The 22,964-nt window shown below is 39.6% G+C and overlaps 1 protein-coding gene across 1 annotated transcript; it reads left to right on the forward strand.

The window, feature by feature from the left end:
* Nucleotides 1–1,287: 1,287 nt before the first annotated feature.
* On the forward strand, nt 1,288–22,273 carry LOC128652075 (cytochrome c oxidase assembly protein COX14 homolog). Its single transcript, XM_053705026.1, has 2 exons — nt 1,288–1,406; nt 21,967–22,273. The coding sequence occupies exon 2, from the start codon at nt 21,972–21,974 to the stop codon at nt 22,146–22,148; it is 177 nt and encodes a 58-aa protein (XP_053561001.1). The 5' UTR covers nt 1,288–1,406; nt 21,967–21,971; the 3' UTR covers nt 22,149–22,273.
* The last annotated feature ends 691 nt before the right edge of the window (nt 22,274–22,964 follow it).

Here is a 22,964-nt window from a genome sequence, read left to right on the forward strand (position 1 = left end):
CCTCACTCGAGGCGCAGATGGGCGTGTCTTCGTGAGCCGTTGCTCACTTTCCAGTTCATCATCGTGTGAAGAGGACCTGCAAAGAAGCGTCCCTCCCTCCCCCTTTGATGTGGTAAGTGGTTGTCGCAGCTGTTGCGGGGTGCTAGCCTAAAAAGTGGAATATTATTGTGGGTACCTCCTCAGATATGGGGAGAGATTTTAGCTGGTGTATTTTAATAAAGTTTTGATCTTCATTTAATTTTAATAAATGCGGGCTGCGGCCTTTTTCACCCATGGTTTGTGTCCGTGTTTCATTATTTCATATAATCATTTAGTAATGCCTAGATGTGTGGTCAATGTTATGGTGTAAAAGGCTGCATATGAGTAGTAAAGAAAGATATGCAAAATAGGAGTCTCTGGTCTTGTAATAAAATCAAAATAAACCAGTCTGTGAGTGAACATTAAGAACAAGAAAGCTGCAAAATGTTTAGTTTTCAGAATTATTGTCTATTGGTTGTTACATTAAAGTTGATTAAAAAAATAAAAGCAAAAAAAAAAAACAACAACTTTGAGTGGAGGTCACATGTTTCCTGTCTAGAGTGGAGCTCCAGTCTGCAACCAGACACCTTTGTAAAAGATCAGGGTTTAATTTTATTCACTTTATGACACACCACAGCTTTATTTTTTTTGTCTATTGGTTGTTACTCTGCAACACAGGAGACCAAGATAACAAAGTTGTTTAAAGGGATACTAAACCCATCATTTTTCTTTCATGATTCAGGTAGAGAATACAATTTTAAACAACTTTCCAGTTTAGTTATATTATCTAATTTGCTTCATTATTTAGATATTCTATGTTGAAGAAAGAGCAATGCACATGGTTTAGCCAATCACATGAGGCATCTATGTGCAGCCACCAATCAGCAGCTACTAAGCCTATCTAGATATGCTTTTCAACAAAGGATATCAATAGAATGAAGCAAAATAGATAATAGAAGTAATGTGGAACGTTGTTTAAATGTGCATGCTCTTAAGAAATTGGGTTAAAAAATAAAAGCAAAAAATCTTTGAGTGGAGGTCACATGTTTCCTGTCTAGAGTGGAGCTCCAGTCTGATACTTCTCATCTCTTAAGAAAAAATAAATAGTATACAATATATAAGGAAAACAGTTTATTTGCATTCTAGACTTTGTATTTGTTGGGCAACAATGACGTTCAGCTAACAACCCACAGCTGCAGCTACTATCAATATTAATACACTCGTGGTCGCTTTCACCATCATGATTGTCCCTGGGTAGAACAAGAACACCCAAAATATATCACATGACTAAGGTCAATTGAAGCCGCTCTAGTTTTAGACTCTATGGTGGTTGGAAGTACGTCACGTGATTTAGGCAGGAAATGGTAGGAAGCGTGTGAAAGTCACAGGTAAAGGCAAATTGGATGATGTAGATAATACATATTAGAGTTTTGTTACGTTAATGTGGTCAACGTGTAATTATCGGCATCACGCGGTCGTTACACGTTTAATTCAGTAGTTACTCTCGTACGACGAGATTATTTTACTGAACACCTCACTTTAACGGTATTTTAGCTTTTGTATTTTCAGACAGCTAATGGGGATATTGGAGATTTCTGGTTAACGCAACTACACAGACTGACAATGTTTATACCCTGCACATGACATGATTATGAAAATACATTTTGATAGCTTTACCAGCTGTGCTTGATTACAATTTGGGGACCACGTAAATCTGTCAATTATATGAAAACATCAGATCAAACCCGAAACGGCCATATTCCCACATCATACACAATCGGTGTTCAGTTGTAGCAAATCTATTTTATTGGACACCCAGCTAAACCACTGAACTCTCTGGTTAAATGTTGGACACCTGCCAGCTCTTTTTGTTATCAACCTCTAGGTTAGATAGACCAATGATCCTCATGTTTGCCTTGAAGGGTCACATTACTCAAAATTGAAACGTGTGAGTGTATTTCAATGTGTTTATATTAGTTAAATATTTCTCAGAAAAGTATGACCGTTTCAATTGTGTAAACACAGATGCTGTGTGTGTTCCTTGCACCCTCATTAAAACTCCACTCCTTCCCAGTGGGCTGGCTCAGTTTGCATCATATAAGCTACCACCATCACTTTGTACTAGTTTGCTGATAAGCTGTGGCATTTGAATGAGGAAACACTAGACAGATGCAGCATATGTTTGTATACTGCTAAATCAGTGAGATCTATTGTAATGCAAATATATTGCCTACACACTATTATTCAAAACTGAAATATTCCTGCATGTTCCAGTTGTGACTGTTAAATCAAACTTTTAGATGAAACTTTTAAATTCTTCCCATTGATATAATTGGTAAAAATGTTGCTCCTATCAATATATTCACCCAGTTTCAAATTTTATAGTAGAATGGCATTTCTACTTTTAAAATGAATGTGGTTTTTTTTTTTGTGGTCAAGAAAAAAGATTAAGAAAGCATCTGAGCAAATAAGAACCAAATCATGCATAATGTAGTTATAAAGTGTATAACCTACCTGGGAATCTAACTATTGAAATATTACGTTTTTGCCAATGAATGATTGTTTATACAGTATTTGTGTGTATATACTGTCCTAGTTGTGTGTATATACTGTCCTAGGCAGATATGCTATTCTCCTTGACTTGTCTAGTCTCCCATATACATATCTAAAGTAGAATTAAGCAACCTAAAAGTTTTAAAAGTAAAAAAATCTAGGTTTTTAGTGCATTGCTCAAATATTTAATAATCTTATGATATTGAATAAGTTGCATATGTACTGATTTTCATGTTGGTAACAAGGTAGAGATTACATTTTTTTTTTTTTTTTTTTTTTTTTTACAGTATAAGTTAAAAAAAAGTTTATATTGCTGTCTATTCCCTGCAGTCTTCTAAGTTTGCATTATCTCCTTATGTAGCCATTCTCATTTTATTTTATTTATGGCACTCACTGCAGTGTGCTCCACAGAAAATGTTGCCTTCCGGGTGGCATTATGAAGCAGCCAGGTGGGGGCCCGGGGCAGTGTAATACTTTCTAATATTATTATATCATTTTCTGCTATCCAAAGCACAAATTAATTGCATAATTTGACTAAATATATTTAATGATAATTTGTGCAATAAAAATTTAGCATTTTGTAATATTAGCTAATTATAGCTTAATATTGGCCAACAATTTTAGCTGGGTGGTGAACCCGCTAAAAAGGTCCTGGGGAGAACACTGCACTACTCGGTTTGTAACATTTCCACCAAGATGTGAGACAAAGGCCAAAATGTTTCCTGTCTCGTAATTAAAGGGACAGTCCTAGACCCAATACTTATTGTTACATACCAGACATGCTTCTTGCAGCAAGTTCCACATCTTTTTTGCTTGTAAGAAGGACATTAAACTTTTAAATAATCATTGTCTGTTAGCTTAGCACCTAAAAATGTCCACCGAACTCCACCCACAGCTTTCTTCTTGTCCAGTAAGCTGCTTTCTTGTATAACAGTTTAGCAGTGCATGTTTAATATTTTTTCAGTTAGATATTTCAAATTGCACATGCACAAATCAGCATGTGCAAGTAGAAAAACGTATTCACAAGTCGATCAAGATTGTAGAAACTTATACCAGAAAAAACAAGCAATAGGTGGGCGGAGCTTGGCAGACATTTTCGGCTCCTAACAAACAATGAATATTAAAACTTTTTATGTACTTCTTACAAGCTTATAGATGTACAAACTTATAGATGTGGGACCAGTTGCAGGATTCTTCTCTGGTATGTAACAATAAGTAATCACAATTATGTATTGTGTCTAGACTTTCCCTTTAACCTAACATGATCAAAATATGTCATTTATTTAAAAACTCACTCCTATATAAACAAAGAATTTACATATGTGCTCCATTTAGAGCTAGCTATAAGATTTTTGTTTAAGGAGAAGCAATGAAGGGTGATTTATGTATTTTTAACATTGATCACCTTTTTTCTTCTCCTGGTTTACTTTTATCTCAGATGACAATAACCATGCAGTGTTGTGTGGGTGCATAGTCCTCATCCCCCCTTTGCCTGGTTTGTTTCTGGACCCAGATAGAGTTTTTTTCTATTTATAAGAATGTAGTGAGGGTGTAATGAGTGTTTCACACATTCCATTACTTCATAACACTGTTAAAGGTACAGTCTACACCAGAATTATTGTTTAAAAATATAGATAATTCCTTAATTACCCATTCCCCAGTTTTGCATAACCAACACTGTTATATTAATATGTTTTACCTCTGTGATTACCTTGTATCTAAGCTTCTTTAGACTGCCCCCTTATCTTAGTGCTTTTGACAGACATGCAGTTTAGCCAATCAGTGCATACTCCTAAATAACACCACAGGAGTGAGCCCAATGTTATCTATATGACACACATGAACTAGTACTGTCTGTGAAAAACGTTAAAAATGCTCTGAGCTAAAAGGCGGTTTTCAACGGTTTAGAAATCAGTTTGAGCCTACCTACGTTTAGTTTTTCAAAAATACCACCAAGGAAACAAAGCAAATTTGATGATAAAAGTAAATTGGAAAGTTTTTTTTTAAAATTGCATGCCCTATCTGAATCATGAAAGTTTGATTTTGACTAGACTGTCCCTTTTAAACTTTTTCCCAAGCATGAGTATGGTCGGTGTTTTGGATGGTCTGTATAGATCAGGGCTAGATAAATATGTTCTTATGTAGTGCCAGCCCATACATTTGCTGTGGGGTTGAAGTTTACTTCATATAGCTGTAAACCGTTTACATGCATATCACACTGTTGCTAGTTTTCACGGTGTAATCCATTTTATAGTTGTTCTGGCATACAGTGCATGGAAACTAAATGCATAAGTGGATTAATTTGCTATATTAAATGGTACATATATCTTTACACAATAGTCAGGATGCAATGTTTCCCGCTCAGTGAAATGGCTTGACTTTGTTGGGCAGATTGGCTAACTTCTTTAAGTAGTGAGCATTGCTGATATCCCACATTGAAAGGTGCATTGTAGTTTTTTTTCCCCCTCTCCTCTGAAAGTGGTTGTTTCTAAATGTAGTTTTTGAAATATGTTCCTTTAATGAATAAAACCAACATTTAATTTTATGTTTGCATCTTTATTGCAATAGTAAGTGACTGCATGCAGATATATATATGCTGGTGTAGATCCCTAGGGCATTACTATCACACAGAGTTCCATCAGGGGTATCCCATTCCAGTCTGTTGTTGGAGTCCAAGCACATGGTTCAGTAGTGTTCCTTTATTCTGGTCTAAACCTGATGCCTCAGTTACAAAGTTACAAGGTCTGTTTCTCCAACATTGGTGTGTCCGGTCCATGGCGTCATCCTTACTTGTGGGATATCTCTTCCCCAACAGGAAATGGCAAAGAGTCCCAGCAAAGCTGGCCATATAGTCCCTCCTAGGCTCCGCCCACCCCAGTCATTCTCTTTGCCGTTGCACAGGCAACATCTCCACGGAGATGGTTAAGAGTTTTTTGGTGTTTAAATGTAGTTTTTATTCTTCTATCAAGTGTTTGTTATTTTAAAATAGTGCTGGTATGTACTATTTACTCTGAAACAGAAAAGGATGAAGATTTCTGTTTGTGAGAGGAAGATGATTTTAGCAGACAGTAACTAAAATCGATTGCTGTTTCCACATAGGACTGTTGAGATGAAGTAACTTCAGTTGGGGGAAGCAGTTAGCAGACTTTTCTGCTTAAGGTATGACTAGCCATATTTCTAACAAGACGATGTAATGCTGGAAGGCTGTCATTTCCCCTCATGGGGACCGGTAAGCCATTTTCTTAGTCAAACAAACAGAATAAAGGGCTTATTATGGGCTAAAAAACTGGTAGACATTTTTATGGGCAAAATCGATTGCTTTATTTGGGCATTTTATTCATATTTATGCTGACAATTTGCATTTATAAACTTGGGGAACGTTTATTAAACGGCAGGCACTGTGTTAGACACCTTTTCCAGTCAGGGGGCCTTCCTAGTTGTAGACTGAGCCTCATTTTCGCGCCATTACTGCGCAATTGTTTTTTGAGAGCAGGGCATGCAGATGCATGTGTGAGGATCTAAAAATTGCTGGAAAAGCTTCTAGAAGGCGTCAATTGGTATCGTATTCCCCTCTGGGCTTGGTTGGGTCTCAGCAAAGACTATAGCTGGGACTGTATAGGGGTTAAATTTATAAACGGCTCCGGTTCCGTTATTTTAAGGGTTAAAGCTCTGAAATTTGGTGTGCAATACTATTAATTTGGTAAATTTTGAACAATTCCTTCATACTTTTTCACATATTCAGTAATAAAGTGTTTTCTGTTTAAAATTTAAAGAGACAGTAACGGTTTTGTTTTAAAACGTTTTTTTGTGCTTTGTTGACAAGTTTAAGCCTGTTTAACATGTCTGTACCTTCAGATAAGCTATGTTCTATATGTATGAAAGCCAATGTGTCTCCCCATTTAAATTTATGTGATAATTGTGCCATAGCGTCCAAACAAAGTAAGGACAGTACTGCCACAGATAATGAAATTGCCCAAGATGATTCCTCAGATGAGGGGAGTAAACATGATACTACATCATCTCCTACTGTGTCTACACCAGTTTTACCCACGCAGGAGGCCCCTAGTACATCTAGTGCGCCAATACTTATTACCATGCAACAATTAACGGCTGTAATGGATAACTCCATAGCAAATATTTTATCCAAAATGCCTACTTATCAGAGAAAGCGCGATTGCTCTGTTTTAAACACTGAAGAGCAGGAGGGCGCTGATGATAATTGTTCTGTCATACCCTCACACCAATCTGAAGGGGCCATGAGGGAGGTTTTGTCAGATGGAGAAATTTCAGATTCAGGAAAAATTTCTCAACAAGCTGAACCTGATGTTGTGACATTTAAATTTAAATTAGAACATCTCCGCGCACTGCTTAAGGAGGTATTATCTACTCTGGATGATTGTGACAACTTGGTCATTCCAGAGAAATTATGCAAGATGGACAAGTTCCTAGAGGTTCCGGTGCACCCCGACGCTTTTCCTATACCCAAGCGGGTGGCGGACATAGTAAATAAGGAGTGGGAAAAGCCCGGCATACCTTTTTGTTCCCCCCCCCTATATTTAAGAAATTATTTCCTATGGTCGACCCCAGAAAGGACTTATGGCAGACAGTCCCTAAGGTCGAGGGGGCAGTTTCTACTCTAAACAAACGCACTACTATTCCTATCGAAGATAGTTGTGCTTTCAAAGATCCTATGGATAAAAAATTGGAAGGTTTGCTTAAAAAGATTTTTGTACAGCAAGGTTACCTTCTACAACCCATTTCGTGCATTGTTCCTGTCACTACAGCAGCGTGGTTCTGGTTCGAGGAACTAGAAAAGTCGCTCAGTAGAGAGACTCCATATGAGGAGGTTATGGACAGAGTTCACGCACTTAAATTGGCTAACTCTTTTATTTTAGATGCCGCTTTGCAATTAGCTAGATTAGCGGCGAAAAATTCAGGGTTTGCTATCGTGGCGCGCAGAGCGCTTTGGCTAAAGTCTTGGTCAGCGGATGTGTCATCCAAGACAAAATTGCTTAACATCCCTTTCAAAGGTAAAACTCTATTTGGACCAGAATTGAAAGAGATTATTTCAGACATCACTGGGGGAAAGGGCCACGCCCTTCCACAAGATAGGCCTTTCAAGGCCAAGAATAAGTCTAATTTTCGTTCCTTTCGCAATTTCAGGAACAGACCGGCCTCTAATTCTGCATCCTCTAAGCAAGAGGGTAATGCCTCACAACCCAAACCAGCCTGGAAACCGATGCAAGGCTGGAACAAGGGTAAGCAGGCCAAGAAGCCTGCCGCTGCTAACAAAACAGCATGAAGGAGTAGCCCCCGATCCGGGACCGGATCTAGTGGGGGGCAGACTCTCTCTCTTGCTCAGGCTTGGGCAAGAGATGTTCAGGATCCCTGGGCGCTAGAAATAGTTTCTCAAGGTTATCTCCTGGAATTCAAGGAACTACCCCCAAGGGGAAGGTTCCACATGTCTCACTTATCCTCAAACCAAATAAAGAGACAGGCATTCTTACATTGTGTAGAAGACCTGTTAAAGATGGGAGTGATACACCCAGTTCCAATAAAGGAACAAGGAATGGGATTTTATTCCAATCTGTTCGTAGTTCCCAAAAAAGAGGGAACTTTCAGACCAATTTTGGATTTGAAGATCCTAAACAAATTTCTCAGGGTACCATCGTTCAAGATGGAAACCATTCGAACGATTCTACCCACTATCCAGGAAAGTCAATTTATGACTACCGTGGATCTAAAGGATGCGTACCTACATATTCCTATCCACAAAGAACATCATCAGTTCCTAAGGTTCGCTTTTCTGGACAAGCATTACCAGTTTGTGGCCCTCCCATTCGGGTTAGCCACTGCTCCAAGGATTTTCACAAAGGTGCTAGGGTCCCTTCTAGCGGTTCTAAGACCGAGGGGCATTGCAGTAGTACCTTACTTGGACGACATTCTAATACAAGCGTCGTCCCTGTCAAAAGCAAAGGCTCATACAGACATCGTTCTGGCCTTTCTCAGATCACACGGATAGAAGGTGAACATAGAAAAAAGTTCTCTGTCTCCGTCGACAAGAGTTCCCTTCTTGGGAACAATAATAGATTCCTTAGAAATGAGGATTTTTCTGACAGAGGTCAGAAAATCAAAACTTCTAAGCTCTTGTCAAGCTCTTCATTCTGTTCCTCGTCCTTCCATAGCGCAGTGCATGGAAGTAGTAGGGTTGATGGTTGCAGCAATGGACATAGTTCCTTTTGCACGAATTCATCTAAGACCATTACAACTGTGCATGCTCAAACAGTGGAATGGGGATTATACAGACTTGTCTCCAATGATTCAAGTAGATCAGAAGACCAGAGATTCACTCCGTTGGTGGCTGACCCTGGACCATCTGTCCCAGGGAATGAGCTTCCGCAGACCAGAGTGGGTCATTGTCACGACCGACGCCAGTCTAGTGGGCTGGGGAGCGGTCTGGGAATCCCTGAAAGCTCAGGGTCTATGGTCTCGGGAAGAGTCTCTTCTCCCGATAAACATTCTGGAACTGAGAGCGATATTCAATGCTCTCAGGGCTTGGCCTCAACTAGCAAAGGCCAGATTCATAAGGTTCCAATCAGACAACATGACGACCGTTGCGTATATCAATCATCAGGGGGGAACAAGGAGTTCCCTGGCGATGAAAGAAGTGACCAAAATAATTCAATGGGCGGAGGATCACTCCTGCCACCTGTCTGCGATCCACATCCCAGGTGTGGAAAACTGGGAGGCGGATTTTCTGAGTCGTCAGACATTCCATCCGGGGGAGTGGGAACTCCACCCGGAGATCTTTGCCCAAATAACCCAATTATGGGGCATTCCAGACATGGATCTGATGGCGTCTCGTCAGAACTTCAAGGTTCCTTGCTACGGGTCCAGATCCAGGGATCCCAAGGCGACTCTAGTAGATGCACTAGTAGCACCTTGGACCTTCAACCTAGCTTATGTATTTCCACCGTTTCCTCTCATTCCCAGGCTGGTAGCCAGGATCAATCAGGAGAGGGCCTCGGTGATCTTGATAGCTCCTGCGTGGCCACGCAGGACTTGGTATGCAGACCTGGTGAATATGTCATCGGTTCCACCATGGAAGCTACCTTTGAGACAGGACCTTCTTGTTCAGGGTCCATTCGAACATCCAAATCTGGTCTCCCTCCAACTGACGGCTTGGAGATTGAACGCTTGATTCTATCGAAGCGTGGGTTTTCAGATTCTGTGATAGATCCTTTGGTTCAGGCCAGAAAACCGGTAACTAGAAAGATTTACCATAAAATATGGAAAATATATATCTGTTGGTGTGAATCCAAATGATTCCCATGGAATAAGATAAAAATTCCTAAGATTCTCTCCTTTCTACAAGAAGGTTTGGAGAAAGGATTATCTGCAAGTTCTCTAAAGGGACAGATCTCTTCTTTATCTGTCTTACTACACAAAAGACTGGCAGCTGTGCCAGATGTTCAAGCATTTGTTCAGGCTCTGGTTAGGATCAAGCCTGTTTACAGACCTTTGACTCCTCCCTGGAGTCTAAATCTAGTTCTTTCAGTTCTTCAAGGGGTTCCGTTTGAACCTTTACATTCCATAGATATTAAGTTACTATCTTGGAAAGTTTTGTTTTTGGTTGCTATTTCTTCTGCTAGAAGAGTTTCAGAGTTATCTGCTCTGCAGTGTTCTCCGCCCTATCTGGTGTTCCATGCAGATAAGGTGGTTTTGCGTACTAAGCCTGGTTTTCTTCCTAAGGTTGTTTCTAACAAAAATATTAACCAGGAGATAGTTGTACCTTCTTTATGTCCGAATCCAGTTTCAAAGAAGGAACGTTTGTTACACAATTTGTACGTAGTCCGTGCTCTAAAATTCTATTTAGAGGCTACAAAAGATTTCAGACAAACTTCTTCCTTGTTTGTTGTTTATTCTGGTAAAAGGAGAGGTCAAAAAGCGACTTCTACCTCTCTTTCCTTTTGGCTTAAAAGCATCATCCGATTGGCTTATGAGACTGCCGGACGGCAGCCTCCTTAAAGAATCACAGCTCACTCCACTAGGGCTGTGGCTTCCACATGGGCCTTCAAGAACGAGGCTTCTGTTGACCAGATATGTAAGGCAGCGACTTGGTCTTCACTGCACACTTTTGCCAAATTTTACAAATTTGATACTTTTGCTTCTTCGGAGGCTATTTTTGGGAGAAAGGTTTTGCAAGCTGTGGTGCCTTCCGTTTAGGTAACCTGATTTGCTCCCTCCCTTCATCCGTGTCCTAAAGCTTTGGTATTGGTTCCCACAAGTAAGGATGACGCCGTGGACCGGACACACCAATGTTGGAGAAAACAGAATTTATGCTTACCTGATAAATTACTTTCTCCAACGGTGTGTCCGGTCCACGGCCCGCCCTGGTTTTTTAATCAGGTCTGATGAATTATTTTCTCTAACTACAGTCACCACGGTACCATATGGTTTCTCCTATATATATTTCCTCCTGTCCGTCGGTCGAATGACTGGGGTGGGCGGAGCCTAGGAGGGACTATATGGCCAGCTTTGCTGGGACTCTTTGCCATTTCCTGTTGGGGAAGAGATATCCCACAAGTAAGGATGACGCCATGGACCGGACACACCGTTGGAGAAAGTAATTTATCAGGTAAGCATAAATTCTGTTTTTTAACAAGACTTTAACCCCTTAAGTACTAGGCATTTCAGACAAAAAACTTCCCCAAAAGACCAGAGCATTTTTAGCATTTTTGCCATCACTACATTTAAACAGAAATAGAGCCTTTTTTATATTTAACTATCAAAACTATATATATTTTTTTTAATAGACAATCCAAAGTATTGATCTAGCCCCATTTTGGTATATTTCACGCCACCATTTCACCGCTAAATGCGATAAAATAAAATGGCTAACTTTTTCACAATTTTAGGTTACTTACTGAAATTATTTCCATATCGCTTGTGCAATCATGGCACAAATGGTTGTAAATGCTTCTCTGGGATCCCCTTTGTTTGGAAATAGTAGACATATATGGCTTTGGCATTGCTTTTTGGTAATTTAGAAGGCCGCTAAATGCTGCTGTGCACTACACTTGTATTATGTCCAGCAGTGAAGGGGTTAATTAGTTCGCTTGTAGGGTTCATTTTAATGTAGAGATCATCCTCCCACATCTTAAGTACTGGCAGAAAGTCTGGCAGTATAAAAATGTTTTTTGTTTTTTTTAATATATATATATATATATATAAATTTCTAATATATATATTTTTAATATATATATATATATATATATATATATATAAATTTCTGCAGGGTAGTATCCCCCACTAACCTCCCTGATCCAACCCCCTCTACCTATTTGTCGCCATCTTGGGTACTAGCAGCTGTCTGCCAGTACCCAGTTTACTGCAAATAAGGCAAACATTTTTTTTTTTTTTTTTTTTTTTTTTTTAAATTTAAGTACCCATTTTTTTTCTGTAGTGTAGCTGCCCCCCCTCAAAACCCCCCCCCCCCCACCAACGGATCCCACAGAGGATACCCTTTATTGCCTCTCCTCCCTCCTTTCCCCTCACTGTGACTCAGCACAGGCACTTTCCTTGAACGCCTGTAGCTTGACGTAGAGGTCCCGCTCCCTACAGCGATGGGCCGCCCACCCTCCTTAAAGGGACACTTAACCCAAATTTTTTTTTTGTGATTCAGATAGCGCATGCCATTTTTTAAGCAACTTTCTAATTTACTCCTATTAATTTCTTTGTTCTCTTGCTATCTTTATTTGAAAAAGGCATCTAATCTTTGTTTTGGTTTAGAACTCTGGACAGCAGGTTTTTTATTGGTGGATGGGCTGGCATCTAAACTTCTTGCATTTCAAATAAAGATACCAAGAGAATGAAGAAAATTTAATAGGAGTAAATTAGAAAGCTGCTTAAAATGTCATGCTCTATCTGAATCACGAAAGAAAAAATTTGGTTCAGTGTTCCTTTAACCTCCCACCCACCAACGAACGGCACCACCGCTGTCCGATGCAGAGAGGCCTTCTCTGCTCCGGTATCTCTGCAAATCTATTTCTGCAGTGCTCCACTCGTGGGGCATGCAGAAATAGCGAAATCTCACTATTTTGAGCGAGATTGCAGCAGAGAGAACCAGAGGACTGACGTGACGTACAGGGTACGTTGCTGGTCCTTAAGGGCATAATGACCAGCGTCGTACATGGTACGGCACTGGTCGTTAAGGGGTTAAAGGGATATGAAACCCAAAGGTAGAGCATGCAATTTTAAACTTTCCAATTTACTTCTATTATCTAATGCTTCGTTCTCTTGGTATCCTTTGTTGAAAAAGCAGCAATGCACTACTGAGAGATAGCTGAAAGGCAATCACGAGAGTCTTATGTGCAGCCACCAATCAGCAACTTTTCAACAGAGCATACCAAGAGAACAAAACAAATGAGAAAATAGAAGTAAATTGGAAAGTTGTTTAAAATTACATGCTCTATCTGAATCATGAAAGAAAGAAAAAATTTCATGTTGCATGAAAGTCAAAATTGCCAACACTGCTGCCATATTTTACTAAAGATGTGCATACTCCTAAACTAAACCTAGAGAAAACTTAATACATTTGCCAATATAAATATTAAGTTTTGTGTTTATCATGCCCTATCTGAATCTTGAACTTTCAATTTTTATGTTAGTGTCCCTTTTAAAAAAAAATTTGTTTTTACATTTTTTGAGTATTAAAGGGACAGTCTACTCCAGAATTGTTATTGTTTGAATGTAGATAATCCATTTATTATCCATTCCCCAGTTTTGCATAACTAACAGTTTTATTAATATACTTTCTCTTGTAAGGTGTATCCAGTTCACGGATTCATCCATTACTTGTGGGATATTCTCCTTCCCAACAGGAAGCTGCAAGAGGATCACCCACAGCAGAACTGTCTATATAGCTCCTCCCCTAACTGCTACTCCCAGTCATTCTCTTGCAGCTCTCGACAAGAAAGGAAGTATCAAGAGATATATGGTGTTTTAGTGTAGTTTATCTTCAATCAAAAGTTTGTTATTTTTAAACGGTACCGGCGTTGTACTGTTTTTACCTCAGGCAGAAATTAGAAGAAGAGTTTTGCCTGAGGTTTTTGATGATCTTAGCAGGTTGAAACTAAGGTCCACTGCTGTTCTCACACATAACTGAAGAGTATGGGAAAACTTCAGCTGGGGGAATGGCCTGCAGAATTAACTGCTCTGAGGTATGTTCAGTATATTTTTTTTCTAGAGAGATGGTAAGGTCTAGAAAATGCTGACAGTGCCTGATATATTTAAGGTAAGCCTGATTACAGTGATTTAACAAACGACTGGGATCATGCTTGCAGTAAAGGGTAATATGCATGTTACTTGCTCTTATTACTTAGTATGTAAAACGTTTGCATGATATATAAAAACGTTTTTTACTGAGGGTGAAGAATCTTTATTTGGGGCCTAGTTTTCACATGGCTGACTAGATTTCTCCTAGAAGTAGTTATTATGGCCTTTTCACTTTGAGTGCATGGTGGGAGGGGCCTATTTTTCGTGCTCTAATTGCGCAGTAATTTTTACAATCTGAGACATCCAGCTTCCCTGAAGGAGTCCCCTGACATATATGACCTCTGTAAAGGGTTTTTGTGCCTACAAAAGTCGTTTTATGGGCAGGTAGGAGCCACAGTAGAGCTGTGGCAGTTTGCTTGTGACTGTTTATAATGGTTTTACCGTTTTTCTGCTTCGTTTTTGAGCCTGAGGGGTTAATCATTTATTTGCAAGTGGGTGCAATGCTATTTTAGTCTATTATACACACTGTAAACATTTTAGAGTTTACTGCTTTTTTTCAATGTTATGCAGTTTTTTGTTTTTTTTTTCCCCTTAAAGGCACAGTACCGTTTTTTATATTCTGTTTTTTCACATTTATTAAACTGTTTTCCAAGCTTGCTGGTCTCATTACTAGTCTGTTAAACATGTCTGACATAGAGGAAACTTCTTTTTCATTATGTTTAGAAGCCATTGTGGAACCCCATCTTAGAATGTGTACCAAATGCACTGATCTTACTATAAATTTTAAAGACCATATTCTGGCTTTAAAAGATTTATCACCAGAGGAAATTGACAAGGGGGAAGTTATGCCGACTAACTCTCCCCACGTGTCAGAACCTATAACTCCCGCTCAAGGGACGCCAAGTACATCTAGCGCGCCCATTGCGTATACTTTACAATACATGGCGGCAATTATGAATCATACCCTTACAGAGGTATTGTCCAAACTGCCAGGGTTACAAGGAAAGCGAGACAGCTCTGGGGCTAGAACAAATACAGAGCTCTCTGACGCTTTAGTAGCTATATCTGATATACCCTCAGAATGTGCAGAAGCCGAAGCAGGAGAGCTTCTATCTGTGGGTGATTTTTCTGATTCAGGGAAGACACTTCAACCTGATTCTGATATGTCTACATTTTAGCAACTCTGGATGACTGTGATGCCATTGTAGTCCCAGAGAAATTGTGTAAATTGGATAAATACTATGCAGTGCCTGTTTACACTGATGGTTTTTCCAATCCCTAAGAGGTTTTCAGAAATTATTACTAAGGAATGGGATAGACCAGGTGTACCGTTCTCTTCCCCTCCTGTTTTTAAAAAGATGTTTCCTATAGATGCCGCTACACAGACTTGTGGCAAACGGTCCCTAAGGTGGAGGGAGCAGTCTCTACCCTAGCGAAGCGTACAACTATCCCTGTCGAAGACAGTTGTGCTTTTCTAGATCCAATGGACAAAAAAATTAGAGGGTTACCTTAAGAAAATTTTTATTCAACAAGGTTTTATTCTCCAGCCCATTGCATGCATTGCCCCTGTCACTGCTGCTGTGGCCTTCTGGTTTGAGTCTCTAGAAGAGGCTCTACAGGTAGAAACCCCATTGGATGATATCCTTGACAAGCTTAAAGCTCTTAAGCTAGCCAATTCATTTGTTTCTGACGCCGTTGTTCATTTAACCAAGCTAACAGCTAAAAACTCAGGTTTTGCTATTCAGGCGCGTAGGGCGCTATGGCTCAAATCCTGGTCAGCTGACGTTACATCAAAGTCTAAGCTTCTCAACATTCCCTTCAAGGGGCAGATCCTATTCGGGCCTGGACTGAAGGAGATCATGTCTGATATTACTGGAGGAAAAGGTCCCGACCTTCCTCAGGATAGGTCCAACAAACAGACTAATTTTCGTTCCTTTCGAAACTTCAAGAGTGGCGCAGCTTCAACTTCCTCTAATACAAAACAAGAGGGAAATTTTGCCCAGTCCAAGCCGGTCTGGAGACCTAACCAGGCTTGGAACAAAGCAAAGCAGGCCAAAAAACCTGCTGCTGCCTCTTAAACAGCATAAAGGATCAGCCCCCGATCTGGAAATGGATCTAGTAGGGAGCAGACTTTCTCTCTTCGCCCAGGCTTGGGCAAGAGATGTCCAGGATCCCTGGGCATTAGAAATTGTGTTCCAGGGATATCTTCTGGATTTCAAAGCTTCTTCCCCAAAAGCGAGATTTCATCTCTCACAATTATCTGCAAACCAAATAAAGAGAGAGGCATTCTTACATTGTGTTCAAGACCTCCTAGTTATGGGAGTGATCCACCCAGTTCCAAAGGAGGAACAGGGGCAAGGCTTCTATTCAAATCTGTTTGTAGTTCCAAAGAAAGAGGGAACTTTCAGACCAATCTTAGATCTCAAGATCCTAAACAAATTTCTCAGGGTCCCATCCTTCAAGATGGAGACTATTCGAACCATCCTTACCACAACACACCATACAGTGGCACCACACGGGCAGCCTTTTCTATAATTGCAATGTGTGACAAAAAACCTTGTTTATGTCTCTGTACTTATAGCGGCAGAAAAGGTGGTGCTGTGCAGTTATACAATATACTGAACCAAATAGAGAGGAAGAGACCTCCCTAAAGACTGCACATATAGCACTCTGAGCCTAGACTTATAGTGGAGAAATTGGGAATATTAAAATATAACCTTTATTATATACGTTAAAAAATACACACTCAATTAAAAACAACCTAAGAATTTGAGGCCTATTCCTTAATCTTGTGTAATCCTTTGATATATCTAAAGTACTTAGAAGGAAAATGTGTAGGCGGGAAGTTATACGTGAGACCACTGTTCAATAAATTTCTAAGTAGTATAGAGAATTAATATTCCTAAATCGCATATAAATTCTGTGAGTATCTTAGTAAGCTGAAACTCTATCCTAAAATTTATTGGAGTTGGATTTAATGCTAATAGCACTCAATAAACAGAAATAAAAAGCATAAATTGTTTAAATGTTAGATATCTCTTTTATTAGTGTGTAGCATCACTTGTGTTTTGAACTTGAGTATAGGGTAATATAATTTTCAGTATATTCAGATTACACGGGACAAATTGTGAATCTGTATGTATTGTTTATCCCCTTGGAATTCAATTAGATGCTGTGGATCTGCTATGATCGGATAGTATCCATTTTACCTCTATTTGTTATTGGAATATTTGTTCAAACATCGTTTAGTAATGTAGTCCAAGTGACCTATTTCAACACTTTAACATTCTCAGTATATCATATTGTCTGTATCTGGGATAATATATATCCTTTGACTAGATTAAATATAGTAACTTGTTAATTGCTGTCATACATGTAGCGGTAAAGTTGTTACATTATTGTCTATGCACAACACTCAATGAGGAATATCGATTGTGTAAAATTATTTAACGAGTATTCCTTCTCTTAAACTTATACATGTGATATGAGTGTGCGGTATCCACTAGGGGGTTTGATGTATACTAAGTTTTACTCCCTATGAGAAGGAATCATTTAAACGGTTAACCTTCTAGTGTGTGTTGCTTCAGCACAAAATTGAATCTCGTGTGTTTTCAAGAGTGAACTAACAAAATAACTACAGCTGATGGGGCAATGATATTATAATATCACTGCAGCTTGAAATAGTGACCGGAGATACACCGGAAGATTTTTACCAGCATAGTTGTTTAATGAAAGTGATCTATCACATTTAAGTGTTTATATGTGCACACTCATATCACATGTATAAGTTTAAGAGAAGGAATACTCGTTAAATAATTTTACACAATCGATATTCCTCATTGAGTGTTGTGCATAGACAACAATGTAACAACTTTACCGCTACATGTATGACAGCAATTAATAAGTTACTATATTTAATCTAGTCAAAGGATATATATTATCCCAGATACAGACAATATGATATACTGAGAATGTTAAAGTGTTGAAATAGGTCACTTGGACTACATTACTAAACGATGTTTGAACAAATATTCCAATAACAAATAGAGGTAAAATGGATACTATCCGATCATAGCAGATCCACAGCATCTAATTGAATTCAAAGGGGATAAACAGTACATACAGATTCACAATTTGTCCCGTGTAATCTGAATATACTGAAAATTATATTACCCTATACTCAAGTTCAAAACACAAGTGATGCTACACACTAATAAAGAGATATCTAACATTTAAACAATTTATGCTTTTTATTTCTGTTTATTGAGTGCTATTAGCATTAAATCCAACTCCAATAAATTTTAGGATAGAGTTTGAGCCTACTAAGATACTCACAGAATTTATATGTGATTTAGGAATATTAATTCTCTATACTACTTAGAAATTTATTGAACAGTGGTCTCACGTATAACTTCCCGCCTACACATTTTCCTTCTAAGTACTTTAGATATATCAAAGGCTTACACAAGATTAAGGAATAGGCCTCCAATTCTTAGGTTGTTTTTAATTGAGTGTGTATTTTTTAACATATATAATAAAGGTTATATTTTAATATTCCCAATTTCTCCACTATAAGTCTAGGCTCAGAGTGCTATATGTGCAGTCTTTAGGGAGGTCTCTTCCTCTCTATTTGGTTCAGTATTCGAACCATCCTACCTATGATCCAGGAGGGTCAATTTATGACTACCGTGGACTTAAAGGATGCTTATCTTCACATTCCGATACACAGAGATCATCATCGGTTTCTGAGGTTCGCCTTCCTAGACAGGCATTACCAGTCGTGACTCTTCCCTTTGGGTTAGCTACGGCACCAAGAATCTTTACGAAAGTTCTAGGGTCACTCCTAGCGGTCCTAAGGCCGCGGGGTATAGCAGTAGCCCCTTACCTAGACGACATTCTGATACAGGCGTCGAATTTTCAAATCGCCAGGTCCCATACAGACATTGTTCTGGCATTCCTGAGGTCTCATGGGTGGAAGGTGAACTAAGAAAAGAGTTCTCTATCCCCTCTCACAAGAGTTTCCTTCCTAGGAACTCTGATAGATTCTGTAGAAATGAAGATTTACCTGACACAGGCCAGGTTGTCAAAACTTCTAAATTCCTGCCGTGTTCTTTATTCTACTTCTCGCCCTTCAGTGGCTCAGTGTATGGAAGTAATCGGCTTAATGGTAGCGGCAATGGACATAGTGCCGTTTGCCCGCCTACATCTCAGACCGCTGCAACTTTGCATGCTCAATCAGTGGAATGGGGATTTCACAGATTTGTCCCCTCTACTAAATCTGGATCAAGAGACCAGGGATTCTCTTCTCTGGTGGCTATCTCGGGTCCATCTGTCCAAGGGTATGACCTTCTGCAGGCCAGATTGGACAATAGTAACAACAGATGCCAGCCTTCTGGGCTGGGGTGCAGTCTGGAACTCCCTGAAGGCTCAGGGCTCGTGGACTCAGGAGGAGGCACTCCTTCCGATAAACATTCTGGAACTAAGAGCGATATTCAATGCTCTTCAGGCTTGGCCTCAGCTAGCTGCGGTCAGGTTCATCAGATTTCAGTCGGACAATATCACGACTGTAGCCTACATCAACCATCAAGGGGGAACAAGGAGTTCCCTAGCAATGTTGGAGGTTTCAAAAACAATTCTATGGGCAGAGGTTCACTCTTGCCATCTATCAGCTATCCATATCCCAGGAGTAGAGAACTGGGAGGCAGATTTTCTAAGTCGGCAGACTTTTCATCCGGGGGAGTGGGAACTCCATCCGGAGGTATTTGCACAGTTGATTCAACTTTGGGGCAAACCAGAACTGGATCTCATGGCGTCTCGTCAGAACGCCAAGCTTTCTTGGCTCCCTCGTTTGATTACCAAGATTAAGCAGGAGAGAGCTTCGGTGATTTTGATAGCACCTGCGTGGCCACACAGGACTTGGTATGCAGATCTGGTGGACATGTCATCCCTTCCACCATGGACTCTGCAGCTGAGGCAGGACCTTCTACTCCAAGGTCCTTTCAACCATCCAAATTTAATTTCTCTGCGTCTGACTGCTTGGAGATTGAACGCTTGATTTTATCAAAGCGTGGTTTCTCTGAGTCGGTCATTGATACCTTAATTCAGGCTCGAAAGCCGGTTACCAGGAAAATCTATCATAAGATATGGTGTAGATATCTTCATTGTTGTGAATCCAAAGGTTACTCATGGAGTAAGGTCAGGATTCCTAGGATATTATCTTTTCTCCAAGAAGGATTGGAGGAGCGATTGTCAGCTAGTTCCTTAAAGGGACAGATTTCTGCTCAGTCTATTCTTTTGCACAAGCGTCTGGCTGATACTCCAGATGTTTAGGCGTTTTGTCAGGCTTTAGTTAGAATCAAGCCTGTGTTTAAACCTGTTGCTCCGCCATGGAGTTTAAATTTGGTTCTTAAGGTTCTGCAAGGGGTTCCGTTTGAACCTTTGCATTCCATAGATATTAAAATTTTATCTTGGAAAGTTCTGTTTTTAGTAGCTATCTCCTCGGCTCGGAGAGTTTCTGAGTTATCTGCTTTACAATGTGATTACCCTTATCTCATTTTCCATGCAGATAAGGTAGTGATACGTACCTAACCTGGTTTTCTTCCTAAGGTGGTATCTAATAAAAATATCAATCAGGAAATTGTTCCTTCACTATGTCCTAATCCTTCTTCAAAGAAGGAACGTCTTTTACACAATCTTGATGTGGTTCGTTACAAGCTACGAAGGATTTTCGGCAAACATCTGCTTTGTTTGTGGTCTACTCTGGACAGAGGAGAGGCCAAAAGGCTTCGGCAACTTCTCTTTCTTTTTGGCTAAGTATAATCCGCTTAGCTTATGAGACTGCTGGCCAGCAGCCTCCTGAAAGAATTACAGCTCATTCCACTAGAGCGGTAGCTTCCACATGGGCTTTTAAGAATGAGGCTTCTGTTGAACAGATTTGTAAGGCAGCGACTTGGTCTTCGCTTCATACTTTTTCTAAATTCTACAAATTTGATACTTTTGCTTCTTCGGAGGCTATTTTTGGGAGAAAGGTCTTACAGGCAGTGGTGCCTTCCGTTTAAGCGCCTGCCTTGTCCCTCCCTTCATCCGTGTCCTATAGCTTTGGTATTGGTATCCCACAAGTAATGGATGAATCTGTGGACTGGATACACCTTACAAGAGAAAACAAAATTTATGCTTACCTGAGAAATTTATTTCTCTTGTGGTGTATCCAGTCCACGGCCCGCCCTGTCATTTTAAGGCAGGACTACAGTCACCACTGCACCCTATAGTTTCTCCTTTCTCTTGCTTGTCTTCGGTCGAATGACTGGGAGTGGCAGTTAGGGGAGGAGCTATATAGACAGCTCTGCTGTGGGTGATCCTCTTGCAGCTTCCTGTTGGGAAGGAGAATATCCCACAAGAAATGGATGAATCCGTGGACTGGATACACCAAGAGAAATACATTTATCAGGTAAGCATAAATTTTGTTTTTTACCTCTGTGATTACCTTGTATCTAAGACTCTCCTGACTGCCCCCTCATTTCAGTTCTTTTGACAGACTTGGATTTTAGCCAATCAGTGCCCTCTCATAAGTAACTCCACAGACGTGAGCACAATATTATCTATATGGCACACATGAACTAACACTCTTTAGTTCTGAAAAACTCTGAAATGCATTGAGATAAGAGGTGTCCTTCAAGGACTTAGACATTGACATAATAGCCTACCTTGCTTTAGCTTTCAACAAAGAATACCAAGAGAAAAAAAATCAATTTTGATCATAAAAGTGAATTGGAAAGTTGTTTAAAATTGCATGCCCTATCTGAATCATGAAAGTTTATTTTTGACTTGACTGTCTCTTTAAAGGTTAAATTAAATCTGTACAAACAGAAGATGCATGCTCATTCTGGCACATATAAAGACAGCTACGGTTATAGTGTTGGACAAGGATATACCTTTAAAAGCGAAACGTAATTGTATTTGCAGAGAAGTACTTTATTTTTTAATTATTATAAAATACCCTCTTTGAAATGTAGCATAATATTTTAATGCACAGGCTCTAGTTACTTGAAACAATACATAATCGAGTTGTAAATATGTGCACCAGAAGTAAAACTATAAATAAATTTTTTTACTCCGCAGAAGAAATGGCTCCTCCCAAGCGATTAGCAGACATCGGATACAAGCTGTTCTCAGGCTCCATGATGCTATTAACCGTGTATGGAGGTTACCTGTGTAGCATGCGGGCATATCGATACTTCCAGCGGAGGGAACAATTGCAGGCGGCAGCAGAGAATCAGACGGAGGCTATCATGAAAGAATGAATTCATAATTTCTCTGATCAAGTTATTTATGCACTGACTAGTCCATGTGGAGAATGCTTCTGCCTTGTAATCATAAAATGGGTTTCTGTAACATGTTACGTCAAGATTAAATATATATATTATCAGTTGTCTGGTTTTTTTTAATACACTAGGAGACAGAGTTGTCTGTAAAATAAAAACATTTCGCCATTACGTGTTTATGGTTTGTTCTACTGAATGTAATATGTCATAGCCTGGCTCCTTTTGCGGGTAAAATATATATTGTAGTGTTTTGCATGCTATGCTTAAAAAAAAAAAAAAAAAAAAAAAATGCACATATTTTAATGGGACATAAAACAGTATGAGCTAACATAACTTTCTAAATATGTAATGCAGCCAAAGCTTATCTGCAAAATGGTTTCTGTTTTAACCCCTTTAATTCAGGCATAGTTTTTCTTGCAGCAAGTTCCCCCCTGGGTATTTCAGTATATGGAAGGTGCTATCCAGGCCATAGCTTCAACAGAATGCACTTGTGCACATGCATGGTAGGGGGCAGAGTCACATGACACCTGACTAAAGCAATCCATAGTATAATGCTGAAGCTTTCACAAAGCATGTGACACTATCCCCATGAAAACGAGCAAGCCTCTTGGCAACAAGCAATAGCAGTACCTGTTGTCCCTCTTCAACCCCCCTCCTTACCTTCATAACTAATTATCCTCATATGCACACTCTTTTTATGTGATAGAGCAAGGTTTGGAGTAGGGCACTGATAAGGGGAGCACAAAAGAAAAACAAAGAAGCACCTGGAACTGGCCGTAACAAAGGGTAACAAAA

Source organism: Bombina bombina, chromosome 3 (genome assembly GCF_027579735.1).
Source record: "Bombina bombina isolate aBomBom1 chromosome 3, aBomBom1.pri, whole genome shotgun sequence".
Taxonomy (NCBI): Eukaryota; Metazoa; Chordata; class Amphibia; order Anura; family Bombinatoridae; genus Bombina; species Bombina bombina.

Excerpts from the sequence above, each read along its gene's own strand:
- LOC128652075 (XM_053705026.1), top strand. The coding sequence starts at position 21,972 with ATGGCTCCTCCCAAGCGATTAGCAGACATCGGATACAAGCTGTTCTCA.